Source organism: Molossus molossus, unplaced genomic scaffold, assembly GCF_014108415.1.
Source record: "Molossus molossus isolate mMolMol1 unplaced genomic scaffold, mMolMol1.p scaffold_m16_p_3, whole genome shotgun sequence".
In the NCBI taxonomy this organism is placed as follows: domain Eukaryota; kingdom Metazoa; phylum Chordata; class Mammalia; order Chiroptera; family Molossidae; genus Molossus; species Molossus molossus.
The window spans coordinates 117,543,973-117,560,494 of NW_023425366.1; the positions used below are offsets into that span (position 1 = coordinate 117,543,973).

Here is a 16,522-nt window from a genome sequence, read left to right on the forward strand (position 1 = left end):
ATCCTCCCCAGAAGTGTGCAGGAGGATTGTGGTGGTGCCCGTGGGGCTCAGGGCTGAGCTGGCTCTCTGCAGAGATGGCCCAGGATCACTGCGGCACAGTAAGTGTTGAGGAGTGACCTGTCCCTTCAGTCCATGTGGACTCCATGTCACGACTGAGGAGAAAGGCTTGGGAGAGTGGGGGACCAGCTTAGCTAGTATGGGAGGAGATGGGGGACTTGGCCCCTGTCCCAAAGCCTTAGCCTTGCTCAGCTATGACTCTTAGAGGTACTTGCTGGGACCCTCAGGCAGGTACATGCAAAGGTCAGAGCAAAGAGAGCACCTTGGTCCTTGGACAGCCTATCAGCCGCTTCCTCTTCTGTTTCACAACGGGGGAAACTGAGTCACAGAGGGTGCTATGACCTCTCCAAGTTCCAGGAGCAGCAGGGGCTGTGTCTGGGGGTGGGGAAAGCTAAGTGCCATAAGAACTGTTAGGAGAAGGGGTAAAGGTCAGGGTAGCATTGATCCTTCACTCCCATCCTCCCTCACAGCCCCTACAGAGGCTGGGGAGCTGGTGAATTCCATTTTGCAAATGAGGAAGGTAAGGCTGAGCAAGTTCCAGGGCCTTCCTCAGAATTACAGTTGGGTGTGAGGCTTTTGCTCATTCTGGGCCCTGGGGATTCAGGGGAGTCACTAGGACCCACATGTGTTGGAGGAAGTGGAACTCCCTGCGGTCTTGGCTCCATATCCAGCACCCCCTCCCTTGGTGCAGATGTGCTGGTATCTTGTCCTCTATGCCTCCCCTGGCCAGACAGTCCCTTCCTTACAGGGCCCTCTAACAGAGGGAGCGAGTTGGTCAACCTGGAAAAGGGACCCAGAAGTAGCCATCAAATACTCCCCACCCACCACTTCCTGCCTTTCAGGTTCCACCACTGGCCTATGAGGGGTCCTGCTCCCCTTGAAGAGCAGCCCCAGCATGGCCCCTGGAGGAGTTAACTGATGCCCAGACCCCACAGTTTCACTGGCCAAGGCTGACCCTGTAATTACAGCAGTTAAGAATAGCCTTGTAGGGCCAGTGAGGCCTGGAATTTCTCAAATCACTCCCAGATGGGCTAGCCACGCCAGTGTCCTGCCCCTTCCATCCCCCAGTCCTGGCCCCTGCCTGGACACCAGGCCCACACCCTTAGCAGAGGAATGGAGACTCTCCAGCCTTCTACAAAGCTGATGGGTGACAGGGATGCATGCCAACCTCCAGGCTGGCCTGAGAGGTAGCAGGTCCCCTGCCCCCCAGGTTCCCTGGAAGCCAGAACCCTATACTGGCCCCCTGGTGTGTGGGAGCTGCTGAAAGAACTGGACTGAAGATGAAAAGTGTATGGGTGGGCATGGCCATGGGCCTCCACTGCACCCCCTCGATTTCTTCTCTGTTTTCCATCTTAATTTAGGCAGAACACTGTGTGTTCTTATGAGAGCTAGAAGGGGCCAGGGGTCAGGCACATAGCCCTCCCAGTCTCCCAGGGAGAACCCAGGGCCCTACCCTCCCAGGGACCTCTGTCTCAGCCCCCACCTATGCCTACCTCTTTGTCATCTCTGTCATTTGTGGAGTTCACCTCATTAAGAGGAGATGCATCATGGTGGGAAGAGCAGGACACTGGGGTCCTATCTGCAAAGCCAGACTCAGACAGCAGGTCCATAGATGGCTGCCCTGTACTTCCTGTGTGTCAGGCCCCATGCTTGGTGTAGGATGCGGGGGTGGGGGTGGACGGTGGCCCAGTCGGGTCTGGTGATGTAGGAGCAGCTTGTGCTCCATCCAAGAGAAACAAAAACACAACCTGTCTCAGGTTTGGTGCTTCTGAGCTGGGCAAATGGTCAGGTGCCAGGGCCATAGGCAGGTAGGGATTCCCCCACCCCATGTTACTGAAGAGACATCTGAGGCCAGAGAAGAGAGTCCTCTGTTGAGATCACCCCAGCAGCAGTGAGAGAGGTTCTGGGATCTCTGCTCTGGTGCCATGGGTGTGCCCTGAGGGATCTGGAAAAGGAGGTTACTCTGACATTCCAAAGGTGTTATCTTAGATGCAAAGACAGGGCATGACTACCCGCTATGATTCGCTTTTAGCTAGGAATTTTTATGGTCAGACCATCCTGTGTGGCTACTTTTAGTATTTGAGTTTATAAGGCCCACAATGCAGGCCTTTTCTGAGCTTGTCAGGTTTAGTATGTGGCCCCTTTTTTGTCCACAGATCCCATACCCAGCATGTTCCTTAGAGATTGTGTGCCCCCTCCCCGCCTGAGTAGCTTTTGTTCACAGTGGCGCCTATCCCTCTCCTGGAGACCCAAGCCCTCCCCCATGGCTCACAGTGCCCTCCTGGGCCAAGGGAGTGGGTGTTGGGTGTTGGGACCTGTCCCTGCCTGCTGTAAGCAAGCTGCTGTTTCTTCTCTCCCAGCTGTTTCCCTATAGACAGGTTGTTGGACATGAAATGGGAATGTGTATAAGCCCATGTGGCACAGGGCCTGTGGCAGCAAGGACCCAACAAGGGGGGTGCTGGCATTTCTCCACATCCACCCCTGGTCCTGACCTGGAGCTGTTGGGATCGCCTTGAGTAGATGCTGCATCTTGGCTTGGCCCCACCCACTCAACCCCTGGCCCTCTCTTCATTCATCCCCCAGCCCCTGATCTGATGGGACACCCCAAGAGCTTTTTCTGGAAAGGCTCACATAAGCCCCCTTTCTTTAGGTCCCACGCACCCCCTGCTGGCTCATGAGGCCAGGTTTGGCTTTGCAGGGAAAACATTTATTCAGCAGCCACCGTGTTCAGCGGCAGCCCATGGGCCCACAATAGCCCCTTTGACAGGGCTGCCGAGGTGGAGGGACAGGCCTCAATGTAGCCGTTTCAGTAATGAGACCCAGGCCCACAGGAAATCCACCTGGGCTGCTAGCTCAGGAAGATGGAGCCCCACCCAGGCCCACTGCCACCACCCTCTGCCCTCATGACCCATTGCTCACCTCCTCCCTTCTCATACCAGAACTCTCAGCAGCCGTTAATTGAATCCAGATCCTCGTGTGGCTGGGCCTGACTCAGTGCTGACATCAATGCCCCAAGTCGCAGGGCCTATTCCCCAGGCCTGACTGAGCTGCCTCCTTTTTGCCAGGGGGTGGTAACCCACAGAAGGACATAGGCATGGGGCCTCGGGGAGGTTTGCTCCAGAATCTGCAGGGCCTCCCTGCCGCCCCAGGGTCCACCATCTGAAAGGTACTAGGAAAAGGTGCTCTGTATCCATTACTGTCCCCAAGCTCCCAACACCACCCCTGGCCATGCCCCTGCCTGTGGTCTTCCTGGAAAACACTCCCACTTCTGGGGTTTTGGAAAGGCAGGCATATCCCAACTGCAGAGAGTAAAGGAGCATCACAGGGCCACTGGGTCTCCACAGGCCAGACTCAGATCTCTGATCCTGTTCCTGAGCCCTAACAGTCTTTTGCAGCCTCCTACCCACAGGGCTCCTGCCATTTAGGATCTGTGCTGCCCTTGACTAAGGCCCCTTCTCTGCAGCTGGAGTAGGAGCCCATGCAGAGGTGCAAAGGGGACTGCAGGGAGGGTGGGCTGTGTGTGCAACCTGGCCCTACACCATCCATGAAGGCCTGGCAGGACATAGCTTGAGGCACCCCCTCCACATAGGAAGGCAGGCATCCTTCCTGTCAGACCCATCCCTGAGAAGGGACCTTTGGGGACCCTCTTGGCATGTATTTGCCATAAGCCTCTTATAGGAGCAGTATACCTCCTGAGCCTGGGTAGGTTAAGGCTGCCGTAACTATTACTCTTTGCTGAGCTTGGAAGCTGCCCAGCTTCTGTCCCTGCACTGGAAGGCTGGACTGGGCACCTCAGTGGAGGCTGGGTGGACATAGCCAGGACAGGACTCGTGGGAATGCCACCTTTCCCACCATGGCCCTCAGCAGAAACCCTCCCAAGCCCAGGGGATGCTGGCGAGGGCTTGGTGTCCACTGGGGAGAGGGGTTCTGGTCCCCAGTTCCCCACAGAGAAGGCTGTCTCTTTATACCCACCCAGCCCAGGAGCCCTTGGGGCCTTGCTAGAAAAACACTCATTTTATTTTATCTTTTATTTTTCTTATAAAAGGCCTTCATATCATCGTTTGTCTTACAAAAACCAAAGTCCTTGTCTCTGAGTTTGAAAAACATTTTCCCAGAATAAATGGGAAAGGATCTCTCATAAATATATTTAAAAAAACAAAAGCAAAACTTGTTCCTAAAGGGTCTTTCTTTCCAGTTTCATTTGTTGGTTCTCTCACTGGGGCCAAAGCTGGGCTACACACCCATCCTTATCCCCTGCTCTCCCTCTGCTTTTTCTGGGGGCTTCCTTCACTGGCCCCCAGTCTCCTTGGATTTGGGGGCCTGGCAGCCCTGGGTCTGTGTTACCAGCACACAGCACAACCTGCCTGCCTGCCCTGCCCCACCCCAGAGGATGCACACTGCAGAGGACAGGGCAGATACCCCATCCTCAGAGGCACTTGGGCTCTGGGGGGTCCTTAGAGGTCTTCACCTGGGTCCCAGCATCTTAGATGAGGAGACCAAGGTCCAGAGAGGGGCAGGGACTTGCTGCAGTCACACACCCCCTGCCCTGATGTGTCCTCTTTGTCATATGGATCTGAGAACTTCTTGGTCTGGCAGCAGGAAGGTGATGGCCAGTCCCAGCAGGGCTGAGAGCCCAGCCCAGTAGTCCATCACTCCCAGTTTAGATGTAGGGCTTAGTGGGAAGGGGCCCTTGGAGCGCAGGCCCTGGGTAGCCCATGAGTGGTACCTCACACTCGGGCCCACCAGGTGGGGCCTCCCCGCCACCCTCACTTGCCATGGGGCCTGGCTCTAAGGGGGCCTTCACCCCCTCCAGCTCTAGGGGCCCTGACCCTACTTGCCCTTTGCCCTGAGCTGCAGCAGCTGTGGCCCGCCCCCGCCGCACAAAGTAGGCTGCCCCTACAGCAGCTAGTGCAGCCAGGAGCACGGCAGCCAGGGCAGGTGCAATGAGAAGTGGCAGATTGCCCTCTCGGGCCTGTGTGACGGGGGCATGGTTGGAGCGCACAGCTGGGGGAGTGTGGGCCTCTCCACAAGCCTCCTCACCCTCAGGTACCCGCCCCACCCCCAGGGGCCTGACACAGATGGAGTAGGTGGCATTGGGCTGAAGCTGCGTGACGGTGTACTCAGCAAGTGAGGCAGGCAGCCGCAGTGTTACCGGCCGCTTGTCGGGGCCTGACAGGTTGCGATAGGTGAGGCGGAGGCTCCTGAGCTGCACAGTGCTGCCCTGCAGGTAGCGCTGCAGCCCTACCCTCAGGGAGGTGGGGCTTACTGGCTCAATCCCAAGGGGCAGGGGTCCAGGAGGCCTCAGCGTGGCTGGAGTGGGGGAGGGCCGCAGCCCCTGTCTCATCAGGCTCTCACAGTACAGGCCAGTGAAACCTTCAGGGCACTGGCAGGCTAGGTAGCCCCGAGCCCCTAGATGACAGGTGCCCCCGTTGAGGCACATGGACGCCGGGCAGTCCTGGGGCTGGGGGTCGGGTCCCATAGTGGGTGGTGTGGCAGGTGGCAGGCTTGGGGCTTTGGCAGCAGGGTCCGTGGGGTTTTGCCAGGTGGGAGCTGGGTTGGAAGATGAAGGTGTGGGTTCCCATGCCAAGGACCTTGTGGTTGGCACTGTAGCTGTGGTGGTGGTGGCTGGGCAGCCAAAGTCAGCGTAGTCAAGGTCCAGGAGCATCTGGCCAGCATTCTTGGGTGGGAAGTGGCAGCGCGTCTCCTCCGGGCTGGCCAGTGCCACGCGGTTCTCCCGCACCCAAGAGCTGAACCAGCTCAGGGGGCACACGCAGTTGAAAGGGTTTCGGGCAGCTGCCAGGAGCCGTAGGCGGGGGAAGAGGCCTGAAAGTTCATGTGGCAAGGCCTGCAGGCTCAAGTTGCTCAGGTCCAGCTCCTGCAGGGCTGCCAGGCCTGCCAGGTCCTCAGGCCGCAGCTGGGCGATGCGGGTGTTGCCAGCCAGCCGCAGGCGTGTCAGTCCCTGTAGGCCCCGGATGGCAGGTGGCACATACTCCAGCTGGTTGTCTGACACATCCAGGTCATGTAGGTTGCGCAGGCGGCCAAAGAGCCCCTCATCCAGTTGCCGTAGCCCCAGGCCAGCCAGCCGTAGCGCCTCCACATTGGCGGTGTCCAGGGCGCCAGGTTCTAGGGCCAGGAGGCTATTGTGGCTGAGGTCCAGCAGCAGCAGGCTCGGCAGGCGCAGCGGGGGCAGTGCCCGAAGCTCATTATCTTGTAGTTTGAGCTCCAAGAGGCGGTCAAGTGCATCAAAGGCGCCAGGCTGGATGTGGTGGATTCGGTTCTTGCCCAGGTAGAGGCGCTCCAGACGCCACAGGCCGCGGAAGGTCTCATTGGTGATCTCACGCAGCCTGTTGGCAGTTAGGTCTAGGTTGCTGAGGTTGGCAAGTGGCCGGAAGACCCCACTGGGCAGGCTGGTGATTTGATTCTGTGACAGGTCAAGGAGCTGCAGGCCCGGCAAGTTGGCAAAAGTGCCTGCATCGAGCGTGGTGATGCCGTTGTCGAAGACGTACAGGCCTGCCGTGTCGGGCGGCACGTCTCTGGGCACCATGGTCCCCTGGCGGGCAGCGCAGAAGACTGTCTGTGGCTGGTTGCACTGGCAGCCAGATGGGCAGCCCTGCACCCCAGGCCCTGGGGCTAGCAGCAGCAGCAGCAACAGGGACAGGGGGACCCTGGAGTGCATCTTTTGGTCCCTGGGTGCAGAGAGGAAAGACAGGAGACTGTGAGTCAGGGGCCCAGGAGACAGCCATGCCAGGAAGGACTGAGAAGGGAATTCAGGGGCCCAGGAGACAGCCATGCCAGGAAGGACTGAGAAGGGAATTCCAAGCCCCCTTCACCACTCCCTGCCCCCAAATCCAATAGCACACTGTAGTTATGAGTCAGCTATACATTGCCTGTCCCATCCCCATCATTCTCTTGCTATGTGACTTTGTACAGTCACATAACCTCATTATGCTATCAGTTGATACTTCCTGCACTGTCACCAGGGTTCAGTGGGTTGATGCACACAGAATGGGGCCCAGCCCCTAAACACTCAAGGACCACAAAAGACACCTATACCTTAACCCCAGCCCTCCCACTTTTCTGCGGCTCAGAGAGAACATGTGATCAAAAAGCATTAGGCTCTGGCCCTTCCTCCAACCCTCCATCCCCAAATCTCTGCTGAGATGGACAGGGAAGCAGAGAGAATGGTGGCTCCCTCCCCACAGCTTCTGGGAGAGAGTGGTGGGCAATGAGCCCAGTGCGTAAGCAGAGAAGCTGGCTGCCCCAGGCCACCGGCCCCTGCCGCCACGCTCTGCATCCTCCAAGTGAGGAGAGACCGCAGTGGGAAGACTTCACATGGAAACTATGGGATCGGTGTTTTTCCACTTGTGAAGTCAGACCTGCCCAGGACGGGAGCAGTGGGATAGCCAGGATGTGGCCAGTGGGGAAGTTCCTAGGGAAGGGTGCAGAGGTGCTGGAGCAGTTGGCAGGTGTCCCCCTGGGGAGGGGTGTAGGGAGGGAACCCTGGTTCATATCCTTCATCCCCCTGCAGGCACAATGATAGAACTAGAGGTGAGGGGGGACACTGGTTGCATGGTGGCCCCAGAGGCAATGCCAAACCTGGAAACACTCCCCAGATTCCTATATCTACCATTTCTTGGGTTCTACTATAGACTGGGCACTGAAGCAGAGCTTCAGCCCTTCCCATGTGCCAGTGCCACTGAGCATTCACAGCCACCTCTTGTAGTCCTGCCAGCAGCTATTCCGAGTGGGAATTATTCTCATCACTCCAGGGGACAGAAAAGGTGGGGCTCCTGGAGGTGCAGTGCTTGCTGTCGTTGCACTACTGAGAAATCTGAGCCAGAGCCCGGGTCCTTAAGTAGGTCCATGTGTAGCTAGACCTGCTGCGGGGGCCCAGTCCTCCTGGGGTGGGGGGCAGATCCCCCAGCCACTCCAGGCTCTAGCTTGTAGCTTGACCTGCCCAAGGCAGGACGGGGCCACACAGCATGGGCCCCCCTTCATTCAGGCTCCTGGGGAAAACCTGGGGGCCATGCCGGCAACAGTCCTTACAATCTGAACTGGTATACAGTCCCAGGGAGGCCAGCACCCCTCCCTTCCAGGCACCTCTGCTTACACAAGGGCCTTTTGTGCTAGGGCTCAGCCTCCCCTTCCCCCACACTGGCCAGCTGTCAGGCCAAGACAGGTAACATGGCCCCCCATCCAGGGTGCCTTATGCCCCACTGCTATCCATTGGGCTGTCCCTCCTCCAGGGAAGTGGACTCCTGGAATATAAGGTGGAGGACAGACAGGTGGTCCTGGGTTGGATTAGACAAGTCACTGGGGAGGCTACTGTGGTCTTAGGCCAGTTCTAGGTAAAGGCCTGTCACCCAGTTTGGGTACCCTGCTCCCCGTAGGGTCCTCTCTGCTTGGGAAGTGGGACCATCAGCCTCTGTACCTTACTAGTTAACAGTGATAACTGGCCTTCAGAAGCTAGCCAGGGATGCCTTCCCTGACCCCTAGCCAGTGCCTCCTTCTTGCTGTCTAGACTCCTGGCTGTCTCATACACCCTTGGCCCTGCCAGTGCCATCTCAAGGGGGCTCTGTGTACCCCACCCGGCCTCCTCCCCTATGAGGACCTGCTCCACCCTCACTGACTCAGAGTTCAGCCTGGTCTCCAGATGTGGGCTATAAGTGTCCCCCCCCCCAATATTCATGGGGGGTGGGGTGAGCCACCTCTCCCTGAATCAGCTCTTCTGGTGGAACAGGCTGGGGTCAGGAAGGGAGCAGCCAGACTTGGTGTGGGAGGGGACCCTACATGTGGCCAGCCTGACCACCCCTGTGATGTTGGCTTCCCAAAGGACTTGGATAAGGTCATGATTTAGAACTCATGCTCCAGTCTGGCAATCCTGGGCCAGGGGTGTCAGAGCTGAGCTGTAAGGTGTAGATAGTGGTCTCTCTCGGCCCCTAGATTTCTTTATCTTTCTCCCAGGACATTTCAGAGTATACACCTCCCAAGACTGGGGCACTGCTGGGGGTGTTCCCCATTCTGCATTGAGGAGGGGGACCAGCATGGGCTCTGGGCTTTGCTCCCTTTAATCACAATAAAGTCATCATGGAGCAGGGAGGCAGGAACTGCTATGGCCCTGTCTGGACCCAGAGTGGCAATCTGGCTGAGTAGCTAGGAGAACCCAGCAGGCAGCTAACCTGTTTCCCACTCCCTAGGAGGCAGGGGTGAGCACCTAGGCCTGAGCCCAGAATCATCACCCAACAAGGAGTTAGCACTGGGGCTTTGGAAAACAGCAAGTGGGGGCTGGTGGTTCCAGGGGCGCTGTCACAGGGTGCCTCGCACCAAGGGCAGATCAGACATCAGACAACCCCTCAGAGGGCCAAGACTGACTGTGGAGGGGCAGGCAACAGGTGTCAGATGGTAGGAGACAGAGGCCTGAATTTGGGCCCAAGTTCTGCCCCTAAATAGCTTCCCAAGTCCCTTCCCACCTGTGGGCCTCAGTTTCTCAGCAGTCTTGCCTCACCCTTCCAGAGTTGTTCTGAGCACCCAGTGTTCTGTTTGTTTTCAAATGGGAAAGTTCTTCTAACAAGTTCTGGAAGCGATTCTGCTTGTTTGGGCTCATGCTGGTGTGTGTGTGCATTGGGGGTGGGGGTGTCTTGTGGCAGGGGTTGGGTCATGGCTGCCTTGCCTAGCCAGTTACAATTTCAGCAAGTCTGAAGAACCAGGGCCCTGGGCTTTGATATCTGATCCACTGACCTGAGGGAGGGAGGTGGGACCTTTCTCTCTGCTAAGGGTGTGGGGAGAGTTCTGGAGGCAGCCCTGGCATTTGGGGGTGTGGGGGGATGGAGGGAAGAAGGTAACATGGTCCAAGACATCTCTCCACCTGGATTCAATACAGCTTTGCCTTGGCCTGGCTCTGCCATGGTTGGGTGGAAAGAGGCAGCAGACAAAGAGGCCTGGGCTCTGCTGCTGGCCTTGCCAAACTCCAAGGAAGTTTTTGGGATTGTGCTTTAGGGTCCGACTGCCTGTGTTTGCAGCCTGGCTCTGTGCTAGCCTGGCCATGGGCCTTCATCTCTGTTCCCATCTGAGAAGTTAGGGGGCTGGAAATAGTGCCTAGTTTTCAGGGCCGTTTAGTTTGTACTTGGAGCACATCTGAGTGGTCAGTCAACATTAGCTACTGAGGGTGTTATCCATAATACCCGAGTCTGCTCAGAGGCAGATGCCATAGTGTTAGAGGGGCTTTGGGTCCCTTTCAGCACAGCTAGGAGGCCCCCTGGACTGAGGGTGAGACCTCCATGTAGAGGCTGCCCCCCAACCTCCACCCATAGGTGTGGGAGAGCAGCCTGATGGGGGGCTGGCCTTTAGTTTTGCAGGGGGTAGAGGGGTGAGCAATCCTCTGGCCAGCCTCCTTCAGCATATGACCTCAGTGGCGGGGGGGGGGGGAGCAGAGTGAGGGCTCTATGAGTAAGGACATCTATCATCAAAGCTCTCAGGGGGATCCAGAGTGCCCACACCCACACCCACACCCAAGTGTGGGACACACATAGGGGTACCCGCTCACACAAAGGCCCTGAGTCAGGCAGCAACTGGCAAGTGGGTGAAACCTGGACATTTGGGTGACTGCATCAGATCTGAGGTTGAAGTATCTTACTGATCCTGGGGAAGGACAGGCCAGCACAACCCCTCTTGTGCCCGATGCTACAGAGTGAATGTAGGGGTCGGGTACTTTAGGCCTGACCCTGGGCCTCTGGGCCTCTGGCTCCCAGTGTTGGCCTGCCTGGGCTAAGTAAGCACTGCCGGCCAGGCCTGGCAGCAGCCCAGCCCAGGAGTCTGCCAACCCCCCAGGCAGGCGGGACTGTGCCGGCGGCCAGGACAGCTGGCTCCAGTTTCGCTGACGTGTCTGAAGAGGTTCAGGGCCCAAGTCAGGCCCACCCATCTCCCCATCACTGGGACAAAGCAGTCTCTGGCCCAGCAGGGCAAAGAGGTTGGGGACCCTGACACTCAATTTGTGACCTCATCCAGTTCCCTTCTTTTCTGGGCTTCCATCTCCCACCTTGAACCCACAGGACTTCTCAACCCCAACTACACATCATAATCACCCTGGCAGCTTTGGAAAGTTCCTGATGCCTGGGCCCCACCCCCGGGCTAACTAAATAAGAATGTCTGGGGTGAGGCCTGGCAGAGCTGTGTTTTGGAAAATCTCTTCGGGTGAGTCTCCCCTCCAGCCAGGGCTCAGACCCTGGGACAGGAGGCAGCAAAGAGGGGGGACAGTCTGGACATCAGTTTGTTTCTCCCAGTCAGGGCAAGATCCCTGAGCTGGTGTGGGAGAAGAGCAGAAGGCTGCCAAGCCCCAGGTGGGGACCTTCTGTGGCACTGTGGGTGACTTGGTAGCCACCAGACCTGTCAGCCCAGGGCAGGAAGATAAGTGACTAAGGCCAATCCACATTTCAAGTGAGCCCTTGGGGCTGTGGGGCGTGTGCCATCTTAGTCAGGAGAGGTGCCACTCTGTTGGGAGAAGACACCTGCTGACCCGGGAGCTATGTGGTGGCTACAGCCCAACTAGAAATGGGCCAGTCCAGATACCACAGCTGGCACGTGCGGGTGTGATGCCACCAGGGCTGGGTTCAGACACAGGGCCTCCTCACTGCCCTGTCCCCACCCAGGGCCAAGCACCCATCAAGTAAGGTCCTAACCCTGCAATTAACCCTGGCTTTGCCAGAGGAAGCCCTTAGTCACCAAAGGAGGCCACCAGCCCCAAGCCAACTGGGCCCAGGCTGTCTGGGGCTTAGACAGGGTCTGAGAAGGAAGTGGCCCCAAAGGAGGTCTTGCCCTTATGCTCACCATACCCAGGAATGTAGGTAACCCTGTGGCAGAAGTGGCCCTTCTTGTCAGCTGATGTGCAAGCAGGTGAGATTGATATGGGGAGCCCCCACCCTGCCCCCACCCTTACTTCTCAGTGCTGCATATCCAGGCCCCAGTGACTGCCCCAGCCCCTTCTCAATGCTAGCCAGCTCTCTCCCTCCTTAATTAAATCTCTCAGGCAGCCTCAGAGGAATGTCAGAGCCTTATTGCATTTCCCTGGAGGAGACTGGTGTGGGGGGGTCCTTCCCCAACTGTGGAGAAGAACTGGCTCCTCGCCTGTCCCCAACCCCTTAAACCGAGGTGGTCTAAGGGAGCCTGCTTCAGCCTTTCCTCATACCCAGGAAGCTGGAATGAGGAAAAGCGGGGGAGGCCTGCAGGCCTGGCCGGCCAGGCGGCCCAGCCAGCTAAGAGAAAGCAATCCGGCTGACTCTGGAATGTGGAAACCGATAAAAGGAAGGCTGAGCCTGCGCCCGCCCGTGGTGCATGCAGACTCCCGCAGCACCCCTGCCCACCCCCAAACATAGCCCTACTCCAGTCACGCGCACACAGACACACGCCCACACCCAAAACACACCCAATGGACTGTGTTCACACACACACACACACACACACACACACACACACTCCCCCGCCCCCTTCTCCAAGAACTCTCACAAATTCCACAGCAGTGAGGGGAGCTGGTTTTCTTGGCAGTGCAGACAGAACCTTGGGCTCCCCAGCCCAGGGCGGAGACTAAGGAGAGCTAAGGGGGGCTCCAGAAGGGGTCACTAACCCATTTAGGTGGCATTGCTGCCCTTCCCATGAGCTGAGGGTTTGCCAGTGGTCAGGGATGTTTCTCTGGTCACCAGGGGGTACTGTCTGGCTGGCCTGCTGAGGTGAAAGCTGCCTCCTGGGCCGAGCTGGAACCCCACTTCCCTGTTCCCAGGAACTGCCTAGCCCAAGGGTAGGATCCATTTATAAGCCCCCATGAAGACTCAACTCTCTTTACCTGGGGCTTGTCCCAACCACCTCAGGGCTATAGTGGGGGGTGTCAGGAATGGGAGCCAGAAACTGGACTCATCTCCTGCCCAGGGTATCTCCTTGGCCCTGGCGCTGCCTGCCAGAAGGGCCTTCCTGGGGAAAGTAGAGGTATGAGCAATGTCTAAGGTCTTCTTGTATTGAAATCACTCTCCCATTTCCAGTTTAGAGAGAGGCCATCCCAGCAAATGTCCTGGAACACCAGCCCACACTAGTCCCATCTGCGACTCTGGACCCCACAGGTCCCAGGGTGGCTGTTTCTGTTTACAGCAGCCCAAAGCCAGGGTGGTGGGGACAGGCCATGCCCAGGCCCCCAGCCTGGCATGAGTATACTCGTCCCTCCCTAGGCCCAGGAGAGGCCAAATAATGGTCTGGAGGGGATCCAGCTGGGCTGCTCATTACCAGAGCCCTCTTCCTGCCTCTGACACTCTGTTTACAGAAGCTCTGGGGCCTGATTCCCCTGGGAGAAGACAGCAAACTCAGGGGACTACTCTCCCATCCCCCCCACCCACTTGCACTGTTGGGCCTTGCTAACAGCTGGACCCTAAGTGGACTTCACTACCTGCTGGATCAGTTTGAATGGACCCTACTAGGAGGTTACCCGCCTAGCCATCCCTTTATGCCTTCAACACCCAAAAGTCCAGCCTACTGGGAAGGGTCCTTTGAGATACAGTCCAGTCCCCCAGAAGCTCTTGGCCTGGAGAGGGGGCAGTGGGCCCTGATACCTTGCTCCAGAGCCTCACCTGCCCTTAGTGCAAAAGACAAGCAGGGGGACACTGGGACTGTCAGGGTTTCTTTTCCTCCTTCCCACCTTTCGGACTCCATCCCTAGGTCCCAGGGGGAGAAGTGGTCAGGGACCCTGGTTACAGAATGGTTGGCACCAATCAGTTGATCTGCCAGTGACCACAGGGGGAACCCAGCAGCCTTCAGGCCCTAGCGCTGCCAGCCCTGGGGCACAAAGGACTAGGCTGGCTCCAGGCCATTGGGTTCAAAGCCCAAGCAAAGCCCCTTCTCTGGAAGAGGCAGAGATGATAATACCTGTACCCCAGGCACTCAAGGTCTGCAGTGGGGTGGAGTGGAGACCAGGGGTGGGGGTTGGGAGTGGGGGGATGGAATGGTGCATTAATACCTGCCAGCCACCCGCTTACACCTCCCTAGGGCTGCATACCTGTGCCTCACTCCACCCCACCTCTGTCCTGAGTGACAGGGGCACCAGGGGCCCAGAACCAGACTGTCCCACTTTAAGAGGTAAAAGTAACCCAAGACTATGGCGTGGCCAGCCCCTCAGAGGGACTTGATTCATAAAACTGGTCATCCTGGAGAGCCCAGCCGTGGGAGGAGGAAGCGAGGGAGGGGGGTGTTTATTTTGTCTGCTCACAGACCCGCCGAATGGCCGGTGAGCCGTGTACACACATCCGCGCGCGCACCCAGACACGGGACTGTCCGCGCCCGGGTCGGCCCAGGTGATGGTGTGGGGCTGAAGGCGCAGGCCCGCCCTGAGTGCGGGTGCGCGCGGTGGATCAGCGCATGTGCATAACCCACCACGGTGGCGCCCCCCCTCCCCCCCCCCGGCCGCAGCCCCCCCTGCGCGGCAGACACTCACCAGACAGAAGCAGCGGGAGCCGGGCGGGGCGGGCCGCGGCCTCAGTCCTTCCCCGCCGGCCAGAGCGGAGGGTTCCTGGGTCCCGAGGCAGCGTCCGCGTACCCCCGCCGCGGGCTCAGGCTGCGGTGTCAGCTCGCGGGAGGCGGATCACGCCTTTAAGGCTGGGGGGAGGGGCTGTCGCTGGCTGGGGGCGGGGTCGCTCCCCATTGGCCGGGCCGCACCGGGGCCAAGGGAGACCCACCGCCCCCTCAACTAGGGTCTTTTGGCTGGGTGTCTTGGCCTTCACCCTGCCACCCCCTGACCTAGGGGGCCGGAGAGATCTTGTCTCACCCCGTCTGGAATCAGGACTGCAACCCTCCAGGCGGTTCTACCGCTTGTTTGCCTTACGACCCTGGGCAGGTCCCTGTTTTTCGTGTACAAACAAGCGGATTTCAGTGAGACAGAGTCTCAAACCCTGATGCTGTGACACATCAGACAGGTGGCATAAAATTGAGTAGCAGACCCCAGAGCCTGTGCAGACCTGGAAAGGCAGGGGAGGAAGAGAAGTTGTAAGAACTCAGCCTCCACAACCTGCCTTAGCCTGCCAGAGCTTTGGATTTTTCAAGAGAAACTGGAAATCTGGATTTTATTTTTTTGAGGTGAAATCTCTCAATGTGCTATTGTTGGTAGCTAATCCCAATTTCAAAAACTCCTGGGCAGGCCCTATAGAGCCCTTTTGAGGGCCTCCTAGGTACAAAATCTAACACCAAATCTGAGTTCTGTGGTCCTTTAGCCATGAGAGCTTTCAGGGCTGTGAGCATCCCTGGACCACCTTTCACACATTTTAGATGAAGGGACTGAGACACAGGAAGGGGAAATGACCATCTGCCCAAGGCCTCACAGTTACAGGCAGCTCCAAAGCCAGAGTGTGTATGTGGGGGTGGGGGACTGGGATGGAGTGGGAGGTTGGGCCTCACCGTCAGTGGGTGGGGCCTGGGTGAATCTGACAGTGGCCCTTGATAGGGCAGGAAGGACCGGTGCCAGGGGCTGGACTAGTTTAGAAAAATCCCCTTCCTTGGAGTATTCCAGGAAAAGGTTCTTCCCTCCTCCCCATACATGTTTGTGGTCAGAGGCATGCCTCAGAGCTTTGGGACCCAGCTCAGCTCCTGAGCTCCAGAGGGCCCTGGGACACCCGCCTCCTCTTCTGGCCCAGCCTGCAGCCAGAGCCTTTGCCTGTGCCAGATGGAATTTCAGGGCCCACTGGAGGGCTTGTCCCATGAGGCTGGGCCACACCAAGGGGAGCTGGAAGGGGGTGCAGGTGGTCTTTGCAGGACTTGATCACCCCCAAAAGGCAGGATAGTCTCCATGTCCATTTGCTAATGAGCTAAGCAGGGTTCAGCTGCTACACTCACTTCCCAGACTTCTCCTCTCAACTCCTAGCCTCCTTAGGGCCTCTTCCCCACAGGGCCCCTTTTCAGGACAGGCAGGGGTCTGGACACCACACCTGCATCCTTTGCTTATCTTGATACTTGTGGATGTGTAGCATAACTTGTGGACCTCTGTTCCTGGACCACAGTTGGCCCTTGGGTGTGTTTCATTTGGCTTGTATGGGACTTTTTAAAACTTTGATGCAATTGCAAACATTAAAATCCGGTGGTTTCACATTAAAACGGGACTTCCCAGCTTGCCTTGAACAGGAACTCTCAGCTGAGGCCAAGTGGCAGCTGCCCCCTCTGACCAAGCCTCAGGCTCAGTTCACCCCAGTCCCCACCACTCCCAGTTGTCTCACATGAGGCTGCTTCACTCATTCAGTTTCCTCAAGCATTTGAGTTTGCAGTCAGTACCATTGGGTCTGTTTAGACTGTCTCTATGCCTCTGCCTTTGGGTCCTGTGTCCCTTAACACCCTCAGGCGTATCCACAGATACTGTAGGAAGGAGGGTTGCTCTGAGAACCTTTAGCCTGACTTTCCCCAGAGAACAGGTCTTCCAGACAGGCCCCGAAGCCTCTTACCTCTACAGCCA

At 57.8% G+C, this 16,522-nt stretch overlaps 2 protein-coding genes across 2 annotated transcripts in view; one reads left to right on the forward strand and one right to left on the reverse strand.

Moving 5' to 3' along the window:
- CORO7 (coronin 7) overlaps positions 1-16,522 on the forward strand; it is a 60,728-nt gene that overhangs the window by 31,638 nt on the left and 12,568 nt on the right. The gene's annotated exons all lie outside the window — the stretch shown is intronic.
- Positions 4,672-14,626, reverse strand: VASN (vasorin). The gene is made up of 2 exons (XM_036278531.1): positions 14,522-14,626; positions 4,672-6,743 (listed from the first exon to the last, which is right to left on the reverse strand). The coding sequence occupies exon 2, from the start codon at positions 6,731-6,733 to the stop codon at positions 4,718-4,720; it is 2,016 nt and encodes a 671-aa protein (XP_036134424.1). The 5' UTR covers positions 6,734-6,743; positions 14,522-14,626; the 3' UTR covers positions 4,672-4,717.